The sequence below is a fragment of the Anopheles gambiae genome, chromosome 2 (genome assembly GCF_943734735.2).
Source record: "Anopheles gambiae chromosome 2, idAnoGambNW_F1_1, whole genome shotgun sequence".
NCBI classification, from domain to species: Eukaryota; Metazoa; Arthropoda; class Insecta; order Diptera; family Culicidae; genus Anopheles; species Anopheles gambiae.
The window spans coordinates 23,746,534-23,769,711 of record NC_064601.1 but is presented as its reverse complement, the minus strand read 5'-3'; the positions used below and the strand labels follow the sequence as shown (position 1 = coordinate 23,769,711).

At 49.2% G+C, this 23,178-nt stretch overlaps 1 protein-coding gene across 4 annotated transcripts in view; it reads right to left on the bottom strand.

Annotated features, from left to right (window-relative positions):
• LOC1273357 (B-cell lymphoma/leukemia 11B) overlaps nt 1–23,178 on the bottom strand; it is a 66,337-nt gene that overhangs the window by 21,653 nt on the left and 21,506 nt on the right. Inside the window, exon 1 of one of the 4 annotated variants that reach the window (XM_061643035.1) lies at nt 4,346–5,215. The exons of 2 other annotated variants lie outside the window; for them this stretch is intronic. In XM_061643035.1, coding sequence (XP_061499019.1) covers nt 4,346–4,394 — 49 coding nt within the window. In that variant the 5' untranslated portion in view covers nt 4,395–5,215. Of the gene's footprint in view, nt 1–4,345; nt 5,216–23,178 lie in introns of those variants that run through there. One more of the 4 variants, XM_061643033.1, reaches the window with a different exon arrangement.

Below are 23,178 nucleotides of genomic sequence, written 5' to 3'. Positions count from 1 at the left end.
TGTGCCTGTGCGATCGAATCTCGATCACGGACCGAGGGGTAGCTCGAAAAATCGGTCAATCATTGTCAACCATCATAATTTCCTTGCCCGCCCCCTCCATGCACGGGTACTATTTTGATCCCCCGAGCTCACTCTTTTCATCTATAAAAACACACACACACACACACACACACACACACACACCCATACAAGGCATGGCATGGCTTGCTTGGCACTGCACTCCCGAATGTGCAACTGCATCCGGATCGGAGATTGCTGCAGCTGCACACGGCTCTGCAGTAAGGTTTCGTCGCAAAAGGCTCTCGAGGGGTCCGCGGCTACTTGGCGTTTGATGCTGCATGGCGTACACACACACACGCACACACACGCTACTCGAATCGACAATTGTCGCCAATTTTGCCAATCTGCCTTGTACTGCAGGAATATTGAAACGATTTTGTGTGCAAAAGCGGCGATTTATTTGATGTTATAAGTTGTGCTGCGTAACGAGTTGTGGCCCCCTGTTTCTTAGCATAAGTTTGGATAATTTTCTTAAGCAAAATCCGTCCAGACATGTGCGTAGCGTGAACACAACCCTTTGGACCTCGACCAGAAGGCGAAAACTAATAAACGGGCCTGTACAAAAGAAGTGCAAGCGGACACCTTTTATGTAAATTGGGGAATGAACGTGTGCGTGTGTGTTTCTTCTTTTACATTCCTCTACAGCATCCTGAAGGACATCACGATTGCTGCCGGGACGTCTGTTTTCCTTGGGTCCATCGGCGCAATAATTTCCAGAAGCAATCTTTTTACCCTTTTGCTCGTCCAAACCGGTCCCAAATGTCCTTCAACCCTGAGCGGGACCACGGCATCGTGTTTGGAGATGGCCAAAGTGTGTCTGTACCGCACAAAGGCGCAAAAACGGGGTCCACAGTTGATAAATCATTCCCTTCTGCGAGTGGAAAAGTAGTTGTGTTGGCTTTTTTCCCCCCTCGATAGTGAGCTTTCTTCTTATCAGATGCTTGCGCAAAGCTTCTGTCGCCGTTGGAGCCGAACCGGGCTGCCCAATAAAAACCCAATCAAGACGAGTTATTGTCCACCAAAAACCATGCTGTGGGGAGTGGGAGAAGACGCGTGTGAGCGTGTTTTTCCCGCCAACACTAGCAATATTTCCGCTAAATGAGCTGATAGGTATCGCCGAAATGAATGAGCGTTCGCCCCGGCAAGCGATTGTGCACCATCAGCAGTTGGTGCAGGGGCAAGCAGGGGGGAAAAAACAATCTCAACCAATATGCTGTCGGCCATGTGAGGAGGAAGGGCGACGGTGGGAGGGTGACAGAAGTTCGATCGACTATTTGATTGACTTTCGATGCATAAATTATTGGCGACCATCGGCGCCCGGTTTTTGGGCCAGGAGAAGAATTGTCCGGAAAAACTGTGCGACCCTGATGACAAAATTGCCCAAAAAAAAGGGCAGGAGCAATATTTTTATTTATTTATTCATATCGATTTTGATTGAAACCGAACCCGGTATTTTGGAGGGTGTTTGTGTGTGTGTGTGTGTGTGTCCGTGCGTCCTGCCTCTGTATGCGAAACCACGGAAAATGCGTACCGGACGCACCAGGCCAGCCGAATCGGCGCGAGACGGACACAAATTCGATTAGGAAGTTGTAAATGATATTGCAGCGTTTCGGAGGTGGTGGAGGTGGCAAGATCTCACCCACAGAGGGGATGTTTTTTTCCAATGCTTCCTTCCTTCCCTGTTCTATTGTTGTGAGGCCACCGAAGGATATAGGACGAGCGGTTGCTCCCGAAAAACAAAACACGCCTCGGGGCTATTTCCGATGATTACGGGCAGACGGACAGGGAAACCGCGACCGTACTCGTTTTTCTTTTTTTTTGCATGAAAATATGTCCAATTTGGCGTACCGCTTTGGGGTGAATGTCAAATTATTGATTCGATGTCACCGTGGTTAGGCGTACGAAAACAAAAGAGCCGGGAGAGACAGCAATGGCACAACGAAAAAAAAAACCTGTACAAGCAAAGTAGACCACAGTCGGATTGGGTGCGATCTGGGACACCACACATAGACACACACGCACGTGACCTGCGGGCATGAAGTTGCCGGTGAATGTCTAGGGGTTGATTGTTTGATTCGCGATTACGCGCGGAGGCTCCTCGGGAACGTAACGCGATTAAAGCCGACCGGCTCTCACATGTGCGACATCGGTAACGCGCGGGAGAAAGTGGCTTTAAGACATTCCAGGAGATAAACGGAGCTTGTCTTTAAGAGCCAAGTCTTTCTTTACCGTGCGTCCAGACCGTGGGGGAGGGTTGGATTTTAATAATCATTGTACAAACGTTGCCCGTTTTATTGGACGGCTCTCCGGTGCAGGCGGAATGGGAAAGATTCCACACCCGCTCCGGTCAATGGTTGTCCACGCCAGGACCGGGATGAGTAACGGTCGTTCCAAAGGCTAAAAAAAAAACTAAAATAAAAACACACACCAACACCTCCACACACCACCGAGATAGTGGCAGCGGGCCTAAGCGCGTGTACCGAACGCCACAAGGTGATAGTGAAGTTACTGAAGTGTAACGACACGAAAGAACGGGGCGAGCGGTAAGGGAAGAGAAGGAGAAGAGAAAAAAATACGAAAAGCAAACCTTGTACAAACATATTTGCATTGTCGCGTGGGTGGTGGTTTACTGGTTGCACTCCGGCAGGGAAGTAGGGAGGGCAGATGATAGGGGACCCGCAGCTTACCGGGACGGTCGCGCGGTGTACAACCTTCTGGTCATTGGAGCAATAATCGGTTGAGGCCACCAGAACCAGACCGAAGCCCATATAGTTGTGTGTGTGTGTGTGCGCGCCTTATCACAACCCGCTTTGTTGCGGGTTTGAGGTTGACGAGCCCGCCTAAACCCCACCTCGCCCTACACGATCGTGGTAGGTGTCCGTGACGCTTATCGGCGGGAGGCAAAGGCAGAAACGTTCAATATTTGCCCAAAAAAAAAACGCCGTACCCCGCAACCCACAGGAGGATCACAGACATCCGACACCCGGTTCGTAAGAAAAACCGGACCAACGTACCTCACCCACACACACACACACGCACATGCACTGGTCTTATCAGTTGTTTGCGGTGTGCGAAGGTGGACGCGCTCATAGTGGGTGACTTCCGGGGCAACAGACAAACCGACACATTGTTGCCCCGCGTGTGTTTTATTTGCTGATCTTTCTCCCTTATTCTTTCACCTTTTATCTCTCCCTTTCTCTAACTATCTCACTCTCTTTCTCTATTTTTAAACACAAAGAAATGAGCCCCTACATGTCCACCTATTTTATAAAATAACCGTCTTATTTCTAAATTTTTATTGCACCTTCAGCCTCTTTCCTTGTTATAACCTCCCCCCAAATTAACCCACCTGTTCCACACGTCTGAGTTAACTAGAAAGTGTTTGGTTGGAGTCCACTGGCTCCACACCGCAAGTTCGTTGGCTGTTGGGGATGCAAACCACTCCCAGATAACGCTGCGTATCCGTCATCCGCTGGGGCGTTGTCACCCTGAGCACCCGTGTGATGGCAGGTTAAAGCTGTCCATCTAAAAAAAAAGCACCAGGGTGCCCACCAGAGGAGGGTTGAAACACCCACGCACCACTGATAGGGAAGGGGGAATGAAGGGGTTTGTTCCGCCCTCCTCCCCCCGGCCTGAAAGATATCAAATCAACATGCGACGCGCGTTCGACAACCGTTGGCCCTTATCAAGTGGCAAACACAAGTGGGGGGAGGGGGCAGAGCAGCAGGGGTTGCAGCTGCATCTGTCCTGCATGAATTGGGGTGAAGCAGGAAGGTGTGGTTGCGGGAGCAGCTTTATTCGCGATCGATAAATGATGAACGTTGGCTGGCTTTCCCGTGGCCTGCGCGCAACCCTTATCAGCTATCGGGAGATTGAACTCCTTGGCCCCAGTCTTCCGCCGTCCGAAACGGGGATGGAAATTGCGACCGTTGGGATTTAAACAAGAGTGTTTCAACAGTTTCCAGCGAAACGTCCTTTTAAAAAGCGCGCAGAAGGGCAAGGCGTTAGCAGGATTGAAAATTATACACCGCACAGCTCGTTTAGCTGCAACCTTTGAGCAGGACTGTAATGTGACGCCTGCCGGAAGGCGTGTAGGGGCAAGTTCCTTCACCCTTGTGTCCCAGCTGTAAGCCATAAGCCCCGTTAATTATAGTCCAGTCAGTCAGAAAATCCTGCGGAGGCACTGGCACTGCCTCCTTACGTCGAGGCCTTCGAGGAGGAAGTATGGGAAATGGTTGGGAAAAGGGGAGTTTTGGGTTAGGTTCTGCCAAAGGACGAAACTCACGATCACGGTTGTGCGAGTAGAATCCGGCATCTTCGCTGGTGGACAGCATCTTGGTGGGGCGGGTGGTGTACGTCGCGCAAACAATAGCGACGAACGGCTAAACAACAACAACACACTCGGCACAGCAGCACAGCTTTGTATCACAAGCACAGTTGTTCTGGGGCGAAAATCACAACCCTTTTTACGTATTCTTGCCACTTTTTATGCTTCCTCAACAAGTCGCGCGTATTTTCACTCTTCACGCTTCTGCCTTCTGTTATGTGTTATCACTGCTGTTTTTCCAGCCTACACTGGAGAAGCTTTGCTATCAACAAAACGACGCATCGAAACCATTCATTCACAAAGGGAAGAACACAAACGTAACCAAAACCGAAACGAAAAACCAAAACGAAGGGAATGGGGCCAATTTGTTCTTAAAGTGCGAACCCCTGAATGTTGGCTTTAACATTGGTCGGAAACGGTTATATGCACAGCGGCCTTTCTTCACCAGAACAATACACTTTTCCACACACATCGAGAGCGCTCCGTTTGTCACCGAGCGACACTTTTGGCGCGGTTCGTCATGTTCTTTCTTGGCTTTTTGGTCGTACACTTTTGCTCCAACCACTGACCCACGCAGAACTGTTAATTTGGAGAACACACAGCACCCTCCCCCCTTTCTTCAAGAAGCACGGGTCGCTCTTCTGGTCACTGACTGTCCTCCCCCCACTGATCTTCGTCACGCGGCGACGGCGGTTACGATTTTTCTGGTTTGAAGCTCCGGACGGAATCGGTCCGTTCGCGGCGACGATGTTCCGGCGTGTGCGGTGGATGGTGTTCTGCGCTCGGTTTGTCCTCGCCACGGTCGCCGACACGGCACACCAACACAGACGCAGGCGCGCTCGAGCCCGTACCGTCGCGCAAGAAACGGGGTGGGGTGAGCTGTGTGCTGTGGAAGACGTTTTGTCCACCGAACGGACCACCACGCACCGCACCGTATGCTCTCTCGCTCGCTCGCGCAGTGTGGAAAGCATGCGTACTACTCACACACAGACACACACACACACACACACACACTCACAATCCAGGGGTGTGGGTCAGCCCATCGCTAGCCCGGCTCCCTTCTCGCATCCCTACGCAGCACACAACAACAAAAAAAGGACCAACGGACGGAGAGCACCCTTGTGTGAGTGAGTGCTCACGTTTTTTTCGGTTCCCCTGCCTGAACTTCAGAGTGAAAGAACGAGTGAGCGAGAGAGAGAGAGAGAGAGCGAGTGTGACTACGGTGCGAGGAAAAAAACCTCAACCCTCATAATACACACACAGCACGGCGCTCGCTCTCGCTTGTGTGTGCTCCGTTTCGTTCGCTCCTTCGAGGTGAGTGCTTACGGTAGAGCAAGGGCGCACTGTGTATATCCCTCTGGGTGACCCTAAACAACGGTCGTAGCGAACAAAAAAACAACTCCTGGACTCGACTGTCTTTGTGTGTGTGCGTATATATGAAGCAAGAAAAGGAGAAGAAACGAGAAATATACAAAAAAACACACCCGGTAACTCTCCCAACGTGCTACTCTCATGGTGCGCTCACTCACCCCTAACGGCAGGATCTCAGCGACAGCGCGCGAGAGAAGGAGTGCTGATGAGAGAGAGAGAGAGCGGGATAGAGCGTTCGAAAGCTCGCTTGCCGGTCGTTTTTTTTATACACACAAATGGGAAGGGTGGTGAAAAGATGCGTGCAGAGGTTAGTGGATGGAAAAGCCCGAATTCACCACAATTTTGAAACGCTAGACACCGAGCACCGACCTTTTTGGCTGTGTCGAAGCGAAACAAGCACATACCACAGCCGAACATATATCGCCATCGAGCGTGTGTGGGTGTGTGGAAAAGGTTCCCTGGGAAAAGGGTGAGCGCATTTTCCTCGGCCTCGACGATTGGCCATTGGCAAGTAGCCTTCGTCCATCCCGAGTAGCCCGAGGGTGGCTTACGGGTGACCAAAGGATAGCGGTGGACAGCTCATGCGGTGTGGGGAGTGGGGGCGCCAAGCGTGCAGCGTGAGTGAGCAGGATGACCTGATGGATGGCAGTACGATATGTGGTAAGGACATATCTAATGCTATCGATGCGCGTGTGTGATAAGCAATCTCCCCGGGATGTTGTGGAGGGCCTCTATGCTACTGGGGGGGAGTGGGTTTCGGTTCGGCAAACATACTCAAACACACACACACACACACACTGGTGCGATTAGTGTCCGTGTCCGGTGTCCTTCACATGCGCTAAACGGTCCCGTTGTTTTACTTCACTGAGAAGGGATTTTGTTTTTTTTTGTTTTTTTGAAAGGATGATAACATTATATTGGCATAAAAAAATATTTTCATGTGCTCCATGCTGCTGCTTACCGTTTTTATTCTGCTGCCTTTGATTGCATTGGATTACATCTGCAAAACTGCATTTGATACGCAGTAAAACCATAAAAAACGGAAGCTCACAGAGTTTATGAATAGATTTCTAGTACAGCTTAGCCCTTTGCTCTGCTTTCAACTCACCCGCTTGCACAATAAGAAAGGATATTCCATTATAAAGGATGCTTCTGGCAACAAAAGCAGCACACCTTCTACAAGAAATCCATTTCCGTCCAAAATGATCCTTTCGCTACACGTTCGATCAGTGCTCGGCGTGATGTTCAGGCTCAGCTCTGCTCGATCCCGCACACCACAGCTGGCAATCGATTAACGAAAGGTCCGGGGTTGGGAGTGTAAAGAAACTCGTCATCGCTTCCCGGCGGGGCGTGCATCGACGCATCCTTTCGACACAAATCCCGCTTCCTTCGCGGCTTCCCGAGCGGACCTCGATTGGCTTATATCCGGTGGGCCGGTATTGTATTGTGCGCGGTGCAAACGATTCAATTCGCCCAAGAAAAGCGCTTTCCGGTGCAGAGCTTCCGTTAGGTAGAGCTGGGAAGACGTTTGAAAATTAATCAAAAGTATTTACTTTTTTTTTCATTTCACATGACCACGATTCACTGTGATTCACTGTTCACTTGTGAGACACCACAAAAGTGGTAACAAGAATGCTCGGAAGCATTCACGCACGCTCTTTTCGTGGCATTACACAAGGATGCGTGCGAGAGATAGTGAAAGCGAGGTTTTGAAGTTTTTTTGGCTTTTATTTTGTTTTAAATAAAAAAACACGCAAACGAAAGGAAGTGATCCTCTCCAGCAGGCTGCTTCGGAACTACAAATGACATACGAGCGCACGGAGTTTCCCGTGCTCTTTTTTTCTTAAAGGGAACCAAACAGACACAAAAAAACCCACTCCCGACACGCATCTAACGGACCTCTGGGGAGAGGAAGCGCGCGGAACCTCTGTGAAGAAAATGCGCCGTTTTTTTGTGTTGGTTTAGCGCAGGTTAGCGTTCCTTCACAGGACAGGATCAAATTCACCACACATCCGTCGTCCTTTTGGCCGTCGTCGATTTCGACTTCCGTCCATCGCAGTCGGCACTCGGCCCCGGGGTTTTCACCTTTTCCTTTCCCCCTCACGAACAATCGAACGACGGCGAACGGCGAATGAATGCTTAATTATATCTTTGATTTATATTAATAACAAAACCATTTCCGTGACGACGAAGACGACGACCATGTCGGGTGAAAAGAGGAAAGAGGAGTGAAGAAAAAAACAACGGAAAATGAGAACCGCAAGGGCAAAAAAAGCGTTAGAAACATAGCGTTTGAAGGAATGAAAAAAAAAGAAAGAAAAAAAACTCATTCCCAAACAGGAAAAAAAACGCCGAGTCTTCTTCGATTTGGCCCTCGGCAAGAAATACCGTTACTTACCGAGGGGTAGTGGGTTTTTTCTGTATTCCTCATCCCCGTGTAAAAACAGGACGCCACAACGATAAAGCACGCATGAATCCTTGTTTGAGTTTTTGTTGGCTTTTTCTTTAGTTGTAGTTTATGCGTATGCGTTCGAAAAACAAGACTAAAACAGAGGTCTCTAAGAATGAAAGGACCTTCACTCCCTTGGCCACTCTCGGCGGGCATTAGAATATTGCGTACGAGCCCATACACATGTGTGTGTGTGTGTGAGAGAGTGTAAGAGCAAAGTAACGCCAAGGAACGGACCGTTTTTTCTACCTTTGATTATCAAACCCCGTCGCGTAAGATGATCATGCATCAAAAACTCAATTCCACGGATTTGCTTTCCCTGTGCGATGACGGTGAAGAAAAAAAAACACACATTCTCCCGGGGGTAAGACCCATACAGGAGCCACCGAGACCGTACCTTCGTCTTAAAAAGCGATGCGGTCTCGGAGGGGTAAGCGTTAAAAAACAATTTATGCGCACGCTACGGCACACACCGTCCCTTTCCGATCTGCGGACTCCGATCACTGCCAAACGATCGCTTTACGCCGTACGGACGGTCTTACCCCTGAGGAGTTTTTTTTGGTCCCTCTCCCTTCTTTTTCTTCTCTTCCCGGAGTAAGAAAAGGGACGAAAAAGTGCGTAAATGTCTTCGCGCTTTCCAACGCCGCTGTCGCTGGCCGGCCCGAGAAGGTACTGCGCACTGCAAATGCGTGTCCCTGCATCGTCATGAGGGGCTGAGATTTTGTTTCTAATTCTTGGGTCCTTTCTGTGTGTCCCTCAAATCAATACCCAATGCCCTGAGTGAGCGTATGCAATATTCGCCTGTACTATTAGATACGTTTGGGTATATTAATAAAAAAAAGCAGACACAGACGCCAGGGTTGATTATTGGCGAAAACTTTTCCCATTCTTTAGCTATGGTGCATCCACAGCAAAGGACATTCGGCAAGAGAGGGGTGTTTTAAAAAAAAGGATGCACCCATTCCTGCCCGATTTGGACAGTGCGGCAGGAGTTGATTGTCTTGTCTCAGTGCGAAGAAGCGGATAGCGTGACGTGATGCGTGAGACTCTGACGCTGACTGTGGACGTTGATGTGGACCGTGAGAATCGGAAGCATTGGGCTGTCGGTTTTTTTTCTCTCCTCAAATGGGGTAGTAGCTAAGACACCGAGACGGAGCAGATGTTACAAGTGAGGGAATATTTGCAATCAATTTGTTCTTTAATTTTGTCTAACGGCTGGAAACGAACTAAAGCTATATTGGGAGGACTAAACTGATCGGAAGAAGGAATGGATATGGGAAAGGACTTGAAATTGAGGACATGTATTGGGCAGATCTTATATCGTAATTAATGCAACTTAAAGGAAACATAATTTTCGATCTCTCACTGTCATGCAAAGCAAACTAAAAATGAGACTCCCTCCCCGAAAGCATTGCAGCAGGAGGGAAAAGCAAACGAACAATTTACTGAGTGAAAGAATCGTGCCATTTTTTCGAAACCTGGAAAGCGGACTCTCGCTCGCTCTCTCTAATTCGTTTTTGAACATCAAATCAACGACACACAACAAAAAACAAAGCCTAAAGAATCTACTTACAGAGATGGTACCTACTGTGAGTTTTGTGGGTTGAATGTAAAGACGGTGTGGCAAAATGGTGATGGTGGAGTGGCTTACCTGTGAATGAGAGACAAACAAACAAAAAAAGACATTCAATTAGTATGGACATTTAAACGAATGGAAAGAGCAAACGAATCGACCCAACCGCCGACGGTTGACAGTTCGTTGCAAAGTTATTGAAATCGCTCCCCATACCACCGTGGGCAACATTTGATTTCCCCGAGCTTGCGACTAATCCACTGTCACGTCTTTTGCTCAAGAGGTCATCGCCAAGGGGTCAGGTGGCTGGGCAAGACAGGCCTGCACATCATAATGCACACGCTCTCGCCGTACAAAGGCCTGCTCGGTTCGATCTTTTGCTCCTATTTTCTCCAGCTCCCTTTCTCTGCGTGCCCCGCGCAGGGCATCATGTATTGCATCATCCCGGTGTGTAAGGCTGGCGATCGCTGGCAGCAACCATTGGCACACCCCGGTTTGGTGCGCCCGCGGTTGCCAATGTGGTGTGGTCGCGAAGGTGGAAAACGTGAGTAACCCCGTGAGCCTACGGTTGCGGTTGAGGGGACGTCGGCGGGAATAATGTCGAATGAGTTTGAGAGGGCAGTATCATGCGCCAGAGGCAGGCAGTGGACTTGGTGGAGCTGCTGGAGCTGGGGGAGCCGTGTTGGTGTGTGCGAGATTTGCAAATGATAATGTGGTATTTGAGGGCTTGTGGGGATGTATGCATTTCCACGAACCCATGCATGCTAATCGATGATTTTGCAACGATCGGTTCTGATCGGTATAAACAGTTGAAGAAGAGGAAAGCGAGCGATTCCATTCCCACCGACTGGTCCCTACTGCTCTAGTCTTTTCTAGTCCGATAAACGAACGTCAAACATAACTCATATAAGAAATCACTTGTAACGGACTGTCCTGTAAAAGGAATCGATCCAAACCACAGCTCAGGGATTAGCTACTGAAGGATCGCAGAAGAAACAAGGGAATAGAATGGAAAGAAATCGACCAAAATCAAACATCAAACACTCCATTCTTCCCCTCGCTCTCCTCGGTCGTTCCCGTACATTCCGTGTTGATGGAGGGTTTGCACAGATTCCGGCTGAGCCTGCCTCTCTATTCAGCCTTTTGCAAGCTACAATTATCGCATTGTGGTCTTTGTGTCCAGCTTTGAGCGGGGGTGAAGCCGAATTATTGGAAGTCCTCCGTATGAACCGTTTGACCGATTAAAGGATAAACTTTCTCTGGGAAAGGGAAAGCACACAAACACACAAAAAACACGCACGAATAGAAGCAAAGCGATGATGACCATCCGATTGGAATGGGACGGGAAAGGGCACAAAATTGGGTAGAAAACATTTATTCGATGTCCGTAGCCCGTTTTGATTGATTCGTGCGTGGGAAAGTGTTGTCCGATCGGTCGAGGGGCGAAAAGGCAGGTGGCTTTCCTTCTCGAAACGATGATCGAAGGGAATTTCGATGCGTGTGATTATTCCAATTATTATTTTTTGGCTGTTCTTTCCAACTGTAGTGTTATGGGTGGGATATATTTTTCCGAACCAACGCTACAGAGAGGAATATTGTCAATCATTTCAGTTTTTGGAACATTGAACCGTTTCAGTAAGAAGCTTTTTTTACCCTCTTGGTAAGGCAAAGATTTGCACTACCTACCCCTGGTGGCCTTCGGTTATCAGATTGGCGGAGAAAAGCGAAAGCGTTTGGTTGTGTCCAGATATGATTTACATATTATTTCTAGCATAAACAATCCTCCCCCTTGGCCGCTCCGGTCCGGTGTAGAGCAACGCCCTTCGCCAACAATTGGCGAAGGTAAAAAAATGTGAATCCGAATCTTGCTTAAACATTCTACCCCGTCTCTAAACTGCTATCCACGTCCGCACGCCCCTTCTTAATCGTGGGTGCCCACCTATAAATCGAAGCAAAAAAGTACAATTAAAGTAAAGAACCAAAAAAAAAAAAATCCGGCAACACAGCTCAACACCCATAAACCCATAAAGTGTCGCCGGGGCGTTGGCAGGATCTGCTGCTGCTGCTTCTTTTTCACCCATCCTGGCAAGTGGGCCAGTGGGCGTGCTTTATCGTTTTATGGTTTGTTTTGAATGTAGGCTAATTATTGAAACAAAGAAATGGCACCCGTATCGTCCCGTGACCGTTTGCAGGTAAACACCTCCAGTTGTGTTGGTCCTTTGCTGCATGTTCGGGCTATTGATCTGCCGGTAGCACAGGGTCAACAAGTGCTGCCCAGAATTGGTTAACAACAAGCAACCGGCTCGGTAGAAGGTGTCCCTTTTTTCCCATTTTTTGGTGTAGCTTTCTTTCAATGCAGGGTTCAATAAAGCGATAAAAGTGTTCTCGTGTCCTCTGTCGCGAGCCTTGCCAAGCGGTGAAAGGTCTTTCTCTCTCTCTCTTGCTCAATGCATTGAGCATTGTTTTTTCACGAGTTACCAATGTTTGTAGAATGTAAAGATGGTTGGTCTGTATTTTTTCTCCTCTGCTCTCTTGCCTCTGACCGCTGCCGGAATGATTAACAGTTCGTTTGCTGTGTCTTTCTCGCCGGTTCGACAAAAAGCAGAGAAAAAGTTTATGTGAATGTGGTATCGTGGATGGAGCTGGACAGTGCTGTGGTCCGTTTGCGTTTGTATTTTTTATTATTTGGTTGGCCCGTGCATTCAGTTTGGAAATGTTGTAAACAGCTCGTAAATTTAATCGGTAAGTGGGTTTTTGTAACACTGCCTTTGTTTTGTGGATGTGTTTTGTGTTCCCTTTTTTTGTCCTTTGTTGCCGTGTCTTGATTGTCTGTTTTGTGCGGGATGAGGCAAGATGGGATTGTTGTAATGTGTTTGTTTGTTTGCCTGCGATGTGTTTATATGGTGCTGCCAGGACGCATGAGCCAATCGGTTGCAATTGATGGTAAACTCTCATTCTGCTAAACTATTAAAGAACTTGTCTTTTTTTTGTACCTCATGGAGCAATTCTTAACAGCAATCAGAGCAAGGTACAGGTCGAAAACGGCTGCTAGGATCATCGCTGGGAGGTAAGCTATTTTCCTTGTGACACTGAAACAAGCTACACATTCTAAACCCTAACGGTAACCACACACACCTAAGGCTTCATGTTATGATAAAAAATGAACATAAAAACAGCTCATTGTTTACCCAACATACGTCGCTATATTTTGCTTAATTTGATATCAAAACAACATTTGAAAAAAAAAAATCCTAAACAAAGAAAAAATCGATTTGCCTACCGCGTTTCTTTATTTAGCGATTTGCCGAGAAAATCTGGCACCATCTGTTGCGACGAGCGAGCCCCGACCGAAGCCAAAAAACGAGCTGGACATTGAGGCGGCATGTCACTTTCGTTTGCTTCACTAACGGCAGTGACCGGGAAAGAACAAACAATATGGACAAGACCAGGCAGGGCGCGGTAGTCCCCATCCCATCCGTATCCCGTGCGTTGATGGAATGGATGCAGCAGAACCACCGCAGAACCATAATGACATAATCCGTGTGCCGATGCCGTTAAGGTCGGCATCCCATGGTTGGGATAAGCGGGAGGGGGGAAAAAGAGCATGGAATCAGATCGCTTTTCGCAGATGGGCGGCGGGGTTGCTGGTTGCAGTGGAGCGCATGGTGGAAGAGTGTACAAAGTCACGATCATACTTCTGGTGCTGCCTGTTACTGTAGGAGTAGCAGGCAAAACCGATAGCTGACCACTTGAAAAAACATACAGACCGAAGCAGCAAAAAAAAAAAAAAGACAACATCGACCGTTTTCCATCTAACATGCTCAATTCATCGTTGGCTTTCCTCGTTTTTTGTTTTTTTTGTTCTGCTCCCTGTCACAGACGCCTCGGTGGCATTTGAGCTGGACCAGGCTGGACCTAAAAACGTGGGATCTAAATGCAAACAGGTTCGACGACGACGTTATGAAATATGTGCTCAAGATGCAAATACCCCTCCGGTAACCGAACCCGACGCGTCCCACCAGCAAGTCAAGTAGTTTGGGCGACGCGTCAAAGGCAAAGGACACACAGCACTGAAATTGGAAGCTTCCTCGAAGAGGTCCCTAGTAGCAGGGAGGCAAAAAAAAAAATCCCAAGAATGTCTCCTTCGACCACATAACAAATTAAGTTTGTCATGTTCATCATCGGCCACGGCCTTATCGTTCACGCGAGCTAGACTTCGGGGAACAATCCTTCCCAGGAGATCGGTGGTGTCAAGTTGTGGTGCTCTCGAGGATTGTGTGTGTGTGTGAGAAAGTGATAGAGAAAAGGTCCAATAACTAACGGGAACGTTGTTGCGAACAGTTTTGGCCGCAAACTGATTCCTTTTCACTTTGGGTCTAAATCTCTTTCGCTGATCAGTTGGTCAGTTGAGAAGCTGGACCAGAAAGGAAAGAAGCGAACAATTTAATGACGCTTCTTATTTTTTTGGGTTTGCTTTTCGGTTGGTGTTGGAAGGTTTAAGGGTGTCTTGTGGTGTCATGGTTTAAGGGTGCTGTAGGACCTACATATGGTTGCGTGTTTTGTGTGTGTGTTGTATTCTGTTCTTGCATCTTTTCTCACGAAGAATCTCGGGTGACGAGTGAGACTTATCGTCTTTGGTGAACAGGTCCCAGGAGAGTGCGCATGGGATCAATGAGAGCGACTGTTGGAATGGTCAGCATGTGGTTTGCGGTTGGCCTGGTCGCAGCGCAACATCTGGACGTTTTGTCATAATTAATTCGCAACGAAGTCGATGCAGATCCAAAGGATTTGACCACTGCTGAAGAAAGACCTCAAGTTGTTTATTAGGGTTATTTTGGTTTATACAGCTCCAGAGATCCACAGATTCTACTACTCAGTTCGCCTTACACCACACACCACTGTTCAGTGTTCTATTCTCGACACAAAACCAGAAAGAAATGAAACATTCCCACCACCATCGGTCGTGCACCCTGCACCGTGTAGGAGGTCAATAAATCATAGAACCTCAAGCACACCGACAAAAGTCGTCGCGGGCAGATCGCGACTGTGTCGACCTCCGTTTTTTCTGCACTGCTGTTGTCTGTGTCCCGCTTGGTGTGGGGGAGACAGTTGGAGACAACAAGCGGTTCTCGAACCGTGCTGCAGCTAGGCACAGTCGCCTCCAAAAACCCCCCCAGCAGCGTCGTCCGAACCGTGGGGGCTTTGTTGGGAGCGACGACACATTTGCCACATCCACAACCGGTTGGCGCTACTCATATCCGCGGTGATTTATGCGCACATGGGTCGCCATTAAATGCAACAATTTCATCACGCAGCGCTGGATGGAAGCGCTCTAACAAGAGTTCCGTGTACGGTGGGCTGGAGCCTGGACCCGCTCGTTCAGGGGGTCAGGATGGAGCGAACCATCCTCCGGTTGTAGAAAAGCGATTATAAATAGTAACAGCCCGCCGGCAACTGCACAGTGGACACAATTTGACAAACAGACACACACACATAGTCGGTGGGTAAGACGTAGGTCGACCGCCCCCTCCAGGAGGTCAGTCAGAAATTCACGATTTCGAATCGCTTTGTGGCGGTCGGCACGGTTAGCGCAATCACAGTTCGCCAATCGGAAATTGGAAGGTCAAAGGCGGTGGTCACAGGGCCCTGCGATCACGAGCCAAACGGCGCTGGTCCGAGCTCTAGATGTGTCTCCGAATGTTGAACGTGCACGGGGAGACGGGACAATAGCGGACTGTTTTGCGGAAGCGGCGATTAGAGAAAGCAGCAGCGGTTTGGTTTTGAATGCTTCAAATAAATATTAGTATTTCCACTTCATTCTTCCCTTTGTGCTACCCAAGGGCTGACCCACCGTTGAGGAGGTCCCGTTTGAATTTCTCAAGCCAATACCCATTCACACACAAACACACACACACATGCAAGCGCAAGTGTCTCCCACGTAGGCGAAACGGTGGATCCCGTTTGTTTGTTGCGATTCGGTTTCCAGTGCAGACCATTCCTGACCTATACCACCACAATCGGGGGTAGCATCATATGTGTCGGAATGCACTTTCTTGCGCTTCAAAACGCTGCCACTTCCCCATACTCATTGCCACAGTAGCGCCGCCAGATGTGTGGCCTCCATTCCATCAACGCCTCCCCGCCAAAAACCGTTCTCCCCCCCCCCCCCTCCCTAAGCCATGGACGGTAAATTAATTGTAATGAGAAGATTCACACGATTGTATTCAATTTGAAGTGTCCATTTTCATAATTTACCGTGCCTGCGCTTGCATACACCCCGTGTGCACTGTAATCGTTCGGCGGAAATCTCTCTCTCGCCCAGAAGGGCATCGGCGGTGCACCGGCGCAGCAGCAAGCGGGAGAGCGAAACGAAGAAGTAACTAAAGAAACAAAAAAAAACCCGAGCACACAACGAAACCGGTGAAAGATTGCGCGCAAAAGGTTAACCAGGAAGGAAGCAAACGACGACCACAACCTGTCTGTGCCGGGGCTCGAGTGCCCTGGCGATCACTAGGCGCGATGCTCGATGTCGGTGTGCTAAAAGATCATAAGTGAAACATGTAATTTATGCCTAACGGTGCGGCCGTGGTCGGGTGCGGAAAATGGGAGTTAAATCGCGTGTACAGATGAAAGGGCAGTTTGGTAGTAATTTAAGGCATCATTTTGGTGTCTAACGCTCACATCCACCGACACATCTGGGCTGGTCATTTGTGGCTGTGTGATGCGGTCATGGTCAGGTGTGTGTTTGTGTGTGTGTGTGTGTGTGTGTGTGTGCCGGGGCACTTTGTTGCGAAAAAGAAGAAATTATCATTAGCAGCAATCGTTGCGCCGGGGTTTTCCCTTTGATGACAGACCGATGGGGGCAGGGCTATCATGTGATTGTAAGCGATTTGTCGCTTAGTATCAGCACAGTCACCATGTAATTGCCGATGAGCATAATCGGTTTCGGGGTGTGAGAAGCGTAACAGGTCGAGTGTATGCTTCTGCGTGTATCTTAACTTGTGAAAGGCTTTAAAATTGTCTAAAAGTTGGTTTTATTACAAAAACATGATTTCCATTAGTCCTGATGCGTTGTGTAATTAATGAATAGAAATATATGGGAAAAAATAATCCTAATCAAAAAAGAAGGAACTTAAAAACTCTCATTTACTTTGATAATCTAATGAAATTCTTATCCATTCAGCTCAAATATCTTGCCTTCTTCAAACCATATGGTACTGAAGTTACGTTTTCCACCCAAAACACAATTCTGTTTATCAATGAAAGCGCGAGAAAGTGCGCGCGAAAATCACGCGCCAAACAGCCACCACACACACTCACACACACTAACACAAGCAACCTTCTCTTTTTCTCTTTTTCTTGCTGTCACCCCCAATCCCTTTCATCTACAAATGCACACTTCTTAGACGCGCCGTGCACGCGAAGGCGAACGCAAAAGAGCGAGAAATAAAAACGCAAATAAAACCCGCGTGCAATTTGCCTCAGCTGCGGCACGCGGCAGTCCAAGAGAGATGAGAGCAACGTACAAAAAATGCGAAACCAAAAAAAACACAACCCTCAGGATGCCCTCGGGGAAGGGAAAACTCCCACGCTTCGTCGTGAGCTTTTCGACCGCGCGACTTTCCCCTCTCGTCGCCACACGTCGCCACGTTTGCCACAGTTCGCGTACGCGGTGGGCTGGGGCTGGGTTTGGAAAAATTAACGAGACAAGTCAACCAGAACCCGCGGATGGTTGAACCGGGGAGGGTCGGGAGAGAAGGGTGGCAAAAATTATGCTACGCGAAATTGCACCGACCCGCGTGTGCCGGCCGCGTTGGCGGCAGCAGCAGCAGCATCAGCTGCAAAAGGGCAACAAACGCGGATAATCCTCTGCCGCGACGCCGAGGCGATGAAAAGCTCGCGAAACGCAAAACAAAGCGCGAAGTGTGCGGCCGGTGAGTACTGAGCCTCGAACTGAGATGAGACGTTCGGTTGGTTGGTTGGTGGTGATTAATCTTCGTTTCCGAGCGCCTGTGCGCTACAACTTTAAGGTAGGTCCGAATTTTGCTCACTTTTCTTGCTGTGTTTGTTTGCCTCCCGTACGCATTTCGGTCGCTCGTGGAGCAAGGAGGGAGCGAACAAGAGTACGAAAGTGTCCTAACAAGCGGTGACCTCTGTGGGTGACAACAACAGCTGATGAGGACGCGAGCGAGAGCGTGCTTTTGGTGCGTCTGTGTTGACACTTGAATGCGTAGAAACCGCGCGGTCCAACGCGAACCGTGGAACGAATCGCTTGGTTCGTTTACGTGTGTTGGTGCCCGTGTGGGTGAATGGTGCGTGCTGCAATGCACGCCGATTGCACTTTCACCCACACAAGAGACGCGGGAGCTGGGGGAGAATCTCGGGGAACCGTACCTCCCATGACAGCTGGCTGCTTTATGATGGTTATGATTTTGAGCAGCGACTCACACGCCCGCGTACTAATCATGCAGACCATGTTCCTCCAGCTTCTCCAGCCAAACACGCCACCAAATCGCCTTCCCTTTGTCTTGCGCGATTGTCTACTTAAGCCCTCTCCCTCCCCCTAAAGGGTCAAATCACAGTCCCAGTGTGGGTAGGTGGTGGTCGTCGGCAATTAAAAATTAGCGTTAGGCGCTCACAATTGTGTGCGCGGTGGCGAACGTCCGGGACAGTGGTTGGTCCCGTTGCACACGGAATGGGTGCAGCTGTTTGCAGCATTTCAGCACACCCCCTCCCAGCATGCACAGTGCGAAAATAAAGGGCAAAGTCACTTTCGTGACATCGTTTCAACACCCCGGGAACGGGATCTAAAGGTGCGCTCGGGAAAACCTTGCCCGGTTTTCCCGTTAAAAGTACCGACCCGCCCGATGGTACGTGGCAATGATGCATGATGCGACCATCACCACCCACCGCCCTGACACACCTGGCACGCATCTTTACACCCACGGCACAAGCGAACGGGAAGGGAACACGGTCGGGGCAAACACAGTCTAACTGATAAGATCGGCCAACCCGGGTGCATCTTCGGGGCCCCGAGACTAATGAACTTCCGCGCAACTTCCGCCAACGGCCGTGGCGGCGGTGGTTACCCAAACAGCTCCCACGATCCGTTCACTCCGCTCAGCGCTCGTGTCGTGTTGTGCCGCAGAGCGGCGCGCCAGGGTCGGAAGTATGTATGGGAATATATGGTCGCTTCCGTGACCGCTTCTAATCACCGCAAAACCAAAACCGCCACGAACCAACCCCGAAGACTGCATCTGCGAGGGGGGGAGGAAAGGAGCGAAGAAGAAAGCGGTAGAGCAGAGCAAAACAAGAAAAAAGGGGAAGGCAGTTGGCCGTCTTGCAGTGGGAGTCACGGAGCTGGCACCGTGGCCGGCTCGGTCGGAGAAAACAGTTGTCTTACATGGTCGCCTTGTTAAATCCTTTCATCCCGTGCCCCTGCTAATCGAGCGGCCGATGTCCGGACAGAACTTTTTTTGCTGTGCCGTGTACAATCCACGGGGTGTGGAAGCCATAACGTTTACCCCGCTACAAGGGCATGATTTATGATGGTCCTACGTGGTCGTGGACAGAGGACTGAGCATTCGGTCAGCAAGCGGAGCTTCGGTGGACGGCGTTCGCCAATAGTTCCCACGGCGTTTTGTGTTGGGCTCGCAGTCGTATAGAACGCGATCGCAGTCGATCGACCGGAGGGGAAATATAGGAAGGGTTATTGGGTGTTGCGGTACTGGTGGTTGTAACGTTTGTTTGTGTTTGAGCAAATGCATTCGCACAGGAAGATGCACAGGTGCGAAGGTATGATAGATTGAAAACTGTTAGCAGAAGTTTTGATTTTTCACGGTCAGCTGGATGATGGGACGGAAAAGAAAATCATATTGCGATGATGATGTTGCAGAAAAGGTTGAGAATTTAATTAAGCTTGGAAGAAAATGTTTAAACTGTAAGTACAATGATCGAGTGTATGAGAGTAGTTGAGATTCAGTGTGTATCATTCGATTGAGCTTAATGGCCGAAGGGATAGAACGCTTGACACACGATCTACAGGGCGTGCGATCGAATCTTCCTTCGACACATTTGTTGTTACAAGTTGCTACAAAACTTTTCTGCCACAACCATAAACACAACCATAAAAAGTAGGATAAACCTTTGATCCCACGAGACAGTAGAAGCTTTCGGTTTATATATTTACACACGACGCTATATTTAACATAGAAACATCATGTACCCGTGGCTTCTAATTGCCACACGTCAGTATTTAAATTAGCCGTTCAAACACACACTCCAATTGCAAATCGATTTTGCCGTTTTGCTGCAACACTGCACCAAACAAATACTTTCACCACCGCCAGGTCGACATTTAATCAAAATTCCTTCACTAACTAGCTTTCCTTGTTGGTAGCTAGAGGTACGCTGGCCGTATGGACAGCGGAGTATGGTTTTAATTTGAACTTAATTTCCATTCCGTCGCTGCGTTTGTATCGATGATCCCTGCCAGTGTAGCAGTACGGTGGTGTGTGAGTTAAGCACAGTGCTCGCGCCCGCACCCGAAAAGGGCTTGCGAATTCAATTAATGCACCCCCCGTGCCCGCTCTCATGCCCCCAAAAAGCACGCAACCTCAGCTACAAACCCGTCCCCGATGCCTAATTAACTATGCACTTTGCGGAACTGGTCGCGCGTGTCGCGCACGACGCATTGTGCCATTCCGGCCGCAAACACCGACCTGAACGGACCGCGAAGGCGAAGGTGGACGCGCAGTACGCGAGGCTCCGATTTGGCATGTAGGAAAGGCATCGGAAAGACAAAGTTATTTCATATTTGTCGCCAACAGTTACGCGTGTTGCCGCGAGTGTAGCAACACAGCATCCAAAAACCCGACCCGGTGTTTCTGTCCGTGACCTAACCCAACACCGGGACCGGGAAAAGTGTTCCATTCGGTGGGAGCAGGTTGTGTCGTTTGCGTTTCTGTTTTTTTTCTGTTTTGCTTTGGGTTGGTAGGGCTGCTTCCAAGCAACGTTCTCTTTTGCTTTAGAGCATTGCTGCTCCTGCTTGCCTGCTCCAGGGTGGATCTTTTGTCATCGTCGTAACTCGCTCGTTCGCCCTTTTGCTGCCGTTGTGGCGGAAGGTGGCAGCAGAGAAGCAGGCGACAGAGATGGTCTTTCAATGGGTTTATTGAATTCGATCACAACACAGCAGCAGCGGCAGCACCGCCACTTCCCTTTCGGATGCTGCGAAACGACCTAAACGGCCATCGCCCGTTGCTCGCCGATCGAGCGTGAGAAATTATATGCACACGGCGGATTGGTCTCCTACTCCTTCCACCGTGTCTTTGTGGCCCGACATGCCCATACCCATTCCTCCTTTTGTGTGTATGTGTGTGTGTGTGTGTTGTCCGTCTCTCTCTCTCGTTGCTGTTGGCTTCGAATTGTCCAGGATTTTCGGGACGCTCGCGCAGGGCGAAACACCCGCGAAAGGTAAGCGCTTTGCGCTTTATGCATACGGTGAGGCGCACCCCACCCCGGAACCCAACCCTTACCCCGATTTGGACAAAGAAAAGAAACTGGAATGGAAAGGGTGGTGTTTTGTCTTCGCCGGAACGGGGTGTTTTTGGACGGCTTTCGTTCTTTTGCCGGGTCTCGCTTTTGTCACTTGCAAGGAGACGATGATCGTTCTTTCTACACCTTTCGCCCGGGGGTTTTGACCATTACCGGGTGGGGTGAAGCTGAACGGGAAGCTGCTGGAACGGTGGGCACGGTGAGAATGTTGGGCTCTGGACCCCTACGAACGTTCTCGCGCGCTCGGGCCCATTCAACGGAGACAACGACTCGACTCGGCCGCGTTTAAATGGAGCGCTTCTTCGCCGACCAGCAACTCCCCGGTCACGGTTGACCGCGGCGAGGGTGAAACGATAAATAATATTTACTATTATAAAAGTTGATTTATTGTGGGCAAAATTGAAAGCCTACCGAGCCGCACTTACTCTTTTGGCGTTTTGAGTGTGTGTGTGTGTGTTTGTTTTGTACGAACAGGGAGTCTAGTCGTGACCGCCGCTTAAGAAGTCATGACGACCGGTGCGGTGCAAGCAAGGCACACACATACGAGAACGCAGGAAGGAGTTAATATTGGGAGTGACAAATTTTTATCCTTTCGCTGCCCCTTCGGCAGCGGCTTGTGGAGATGATTTAGCAGCCTGGCCACCCGTGGAATGGTACGGGACAACGAAAAGGGACCAACATCAGTTGGCTTCATTTATTTCGGTTTTCAGTTTGTAGGGACATCCTTTCGAACCTGCAGTGCATTATTGGGTGCATGGGAATTTTAGGAGCTTTCGGGGTTTGTTGGTTGTATTTTGATTTATAGTGGCGCGTCTAGTGGACAATGAAGAGAAGGAGTGATTTCTTGATTCAAACTCGGAGCGTATGGGAAGACGCAAAGGCAGCGGATGACACGTTTCGGTGCAATACCATTAGCAGCGTTGTGAGCTTGCACGGATGAGCCGCTTTAATTGATGTAGTGTGAAATTACATATCAATCAAGTGCAACTCCAAGGAACATGGAATTTTAGGTGTAATTTTTTTGAACTTAACTTATTTATAACGCTTAGTCTTTCGATTAAGAATAAACCAATAAAATAAAAGACAAATGTGACAACAAGTTTGTGATCATTTAAGTCGCATTTCAGACCTTGAGAACATTCCCTCTGCTGTAACAAATTAACTAACTTACATTGGAGCTTGCAGTCTTGTCTGTTTTGCTGCATCAGCACTATCTGAACAATTGCAAGCATCTGTAATGCGATACGCAATCGAAGTGCTTCCACAGCAGCACTTTCACCCTTGTCTCGCGACGTGATGGCTCGATAAAGCGGTCCGAACAACCGATCGGAATGCAAATGCAGCCGCGCTACGATTCGTTTTGAGCGTTATCAGCGTAACATTAGCATCTCAGCATCAGCAAAGTGGAATCGAACGTTCAGGGCGGGGGGAACGAGCATGGACCGAAGAACAATGCTTGGCCAGCCTATCAGCTATATGAACACGCTGTCCTACATGCACGTATGACCGCACCTTCCCTTAGCACCTTCCCCATTCGACCCCGCGGTACAACAAACCATCACGATAAGGGTGCGCAGGTTTATCAGTTCATTTACGGTTCGACGCCGTGGCCGATAAAATTGTTTAACATCGTTGCCCCGCTTAACAGGCAAACAGGTTTCCGGTTGACGGTTGGAAGGGAACACACCGCTCGGAACACCCCGCATCGTTTCTCCCGCGGTAAGGTAAGGTTATCGTTTTGACCAGTTTGTTCGCCGCTTGCAGATCGTTCAACTCCCCCTTTGCTGCAGACCACAGGTTGAAGGATGGAAATAACAAACGAAGCCAAAGCCAGCACTGTTGTTT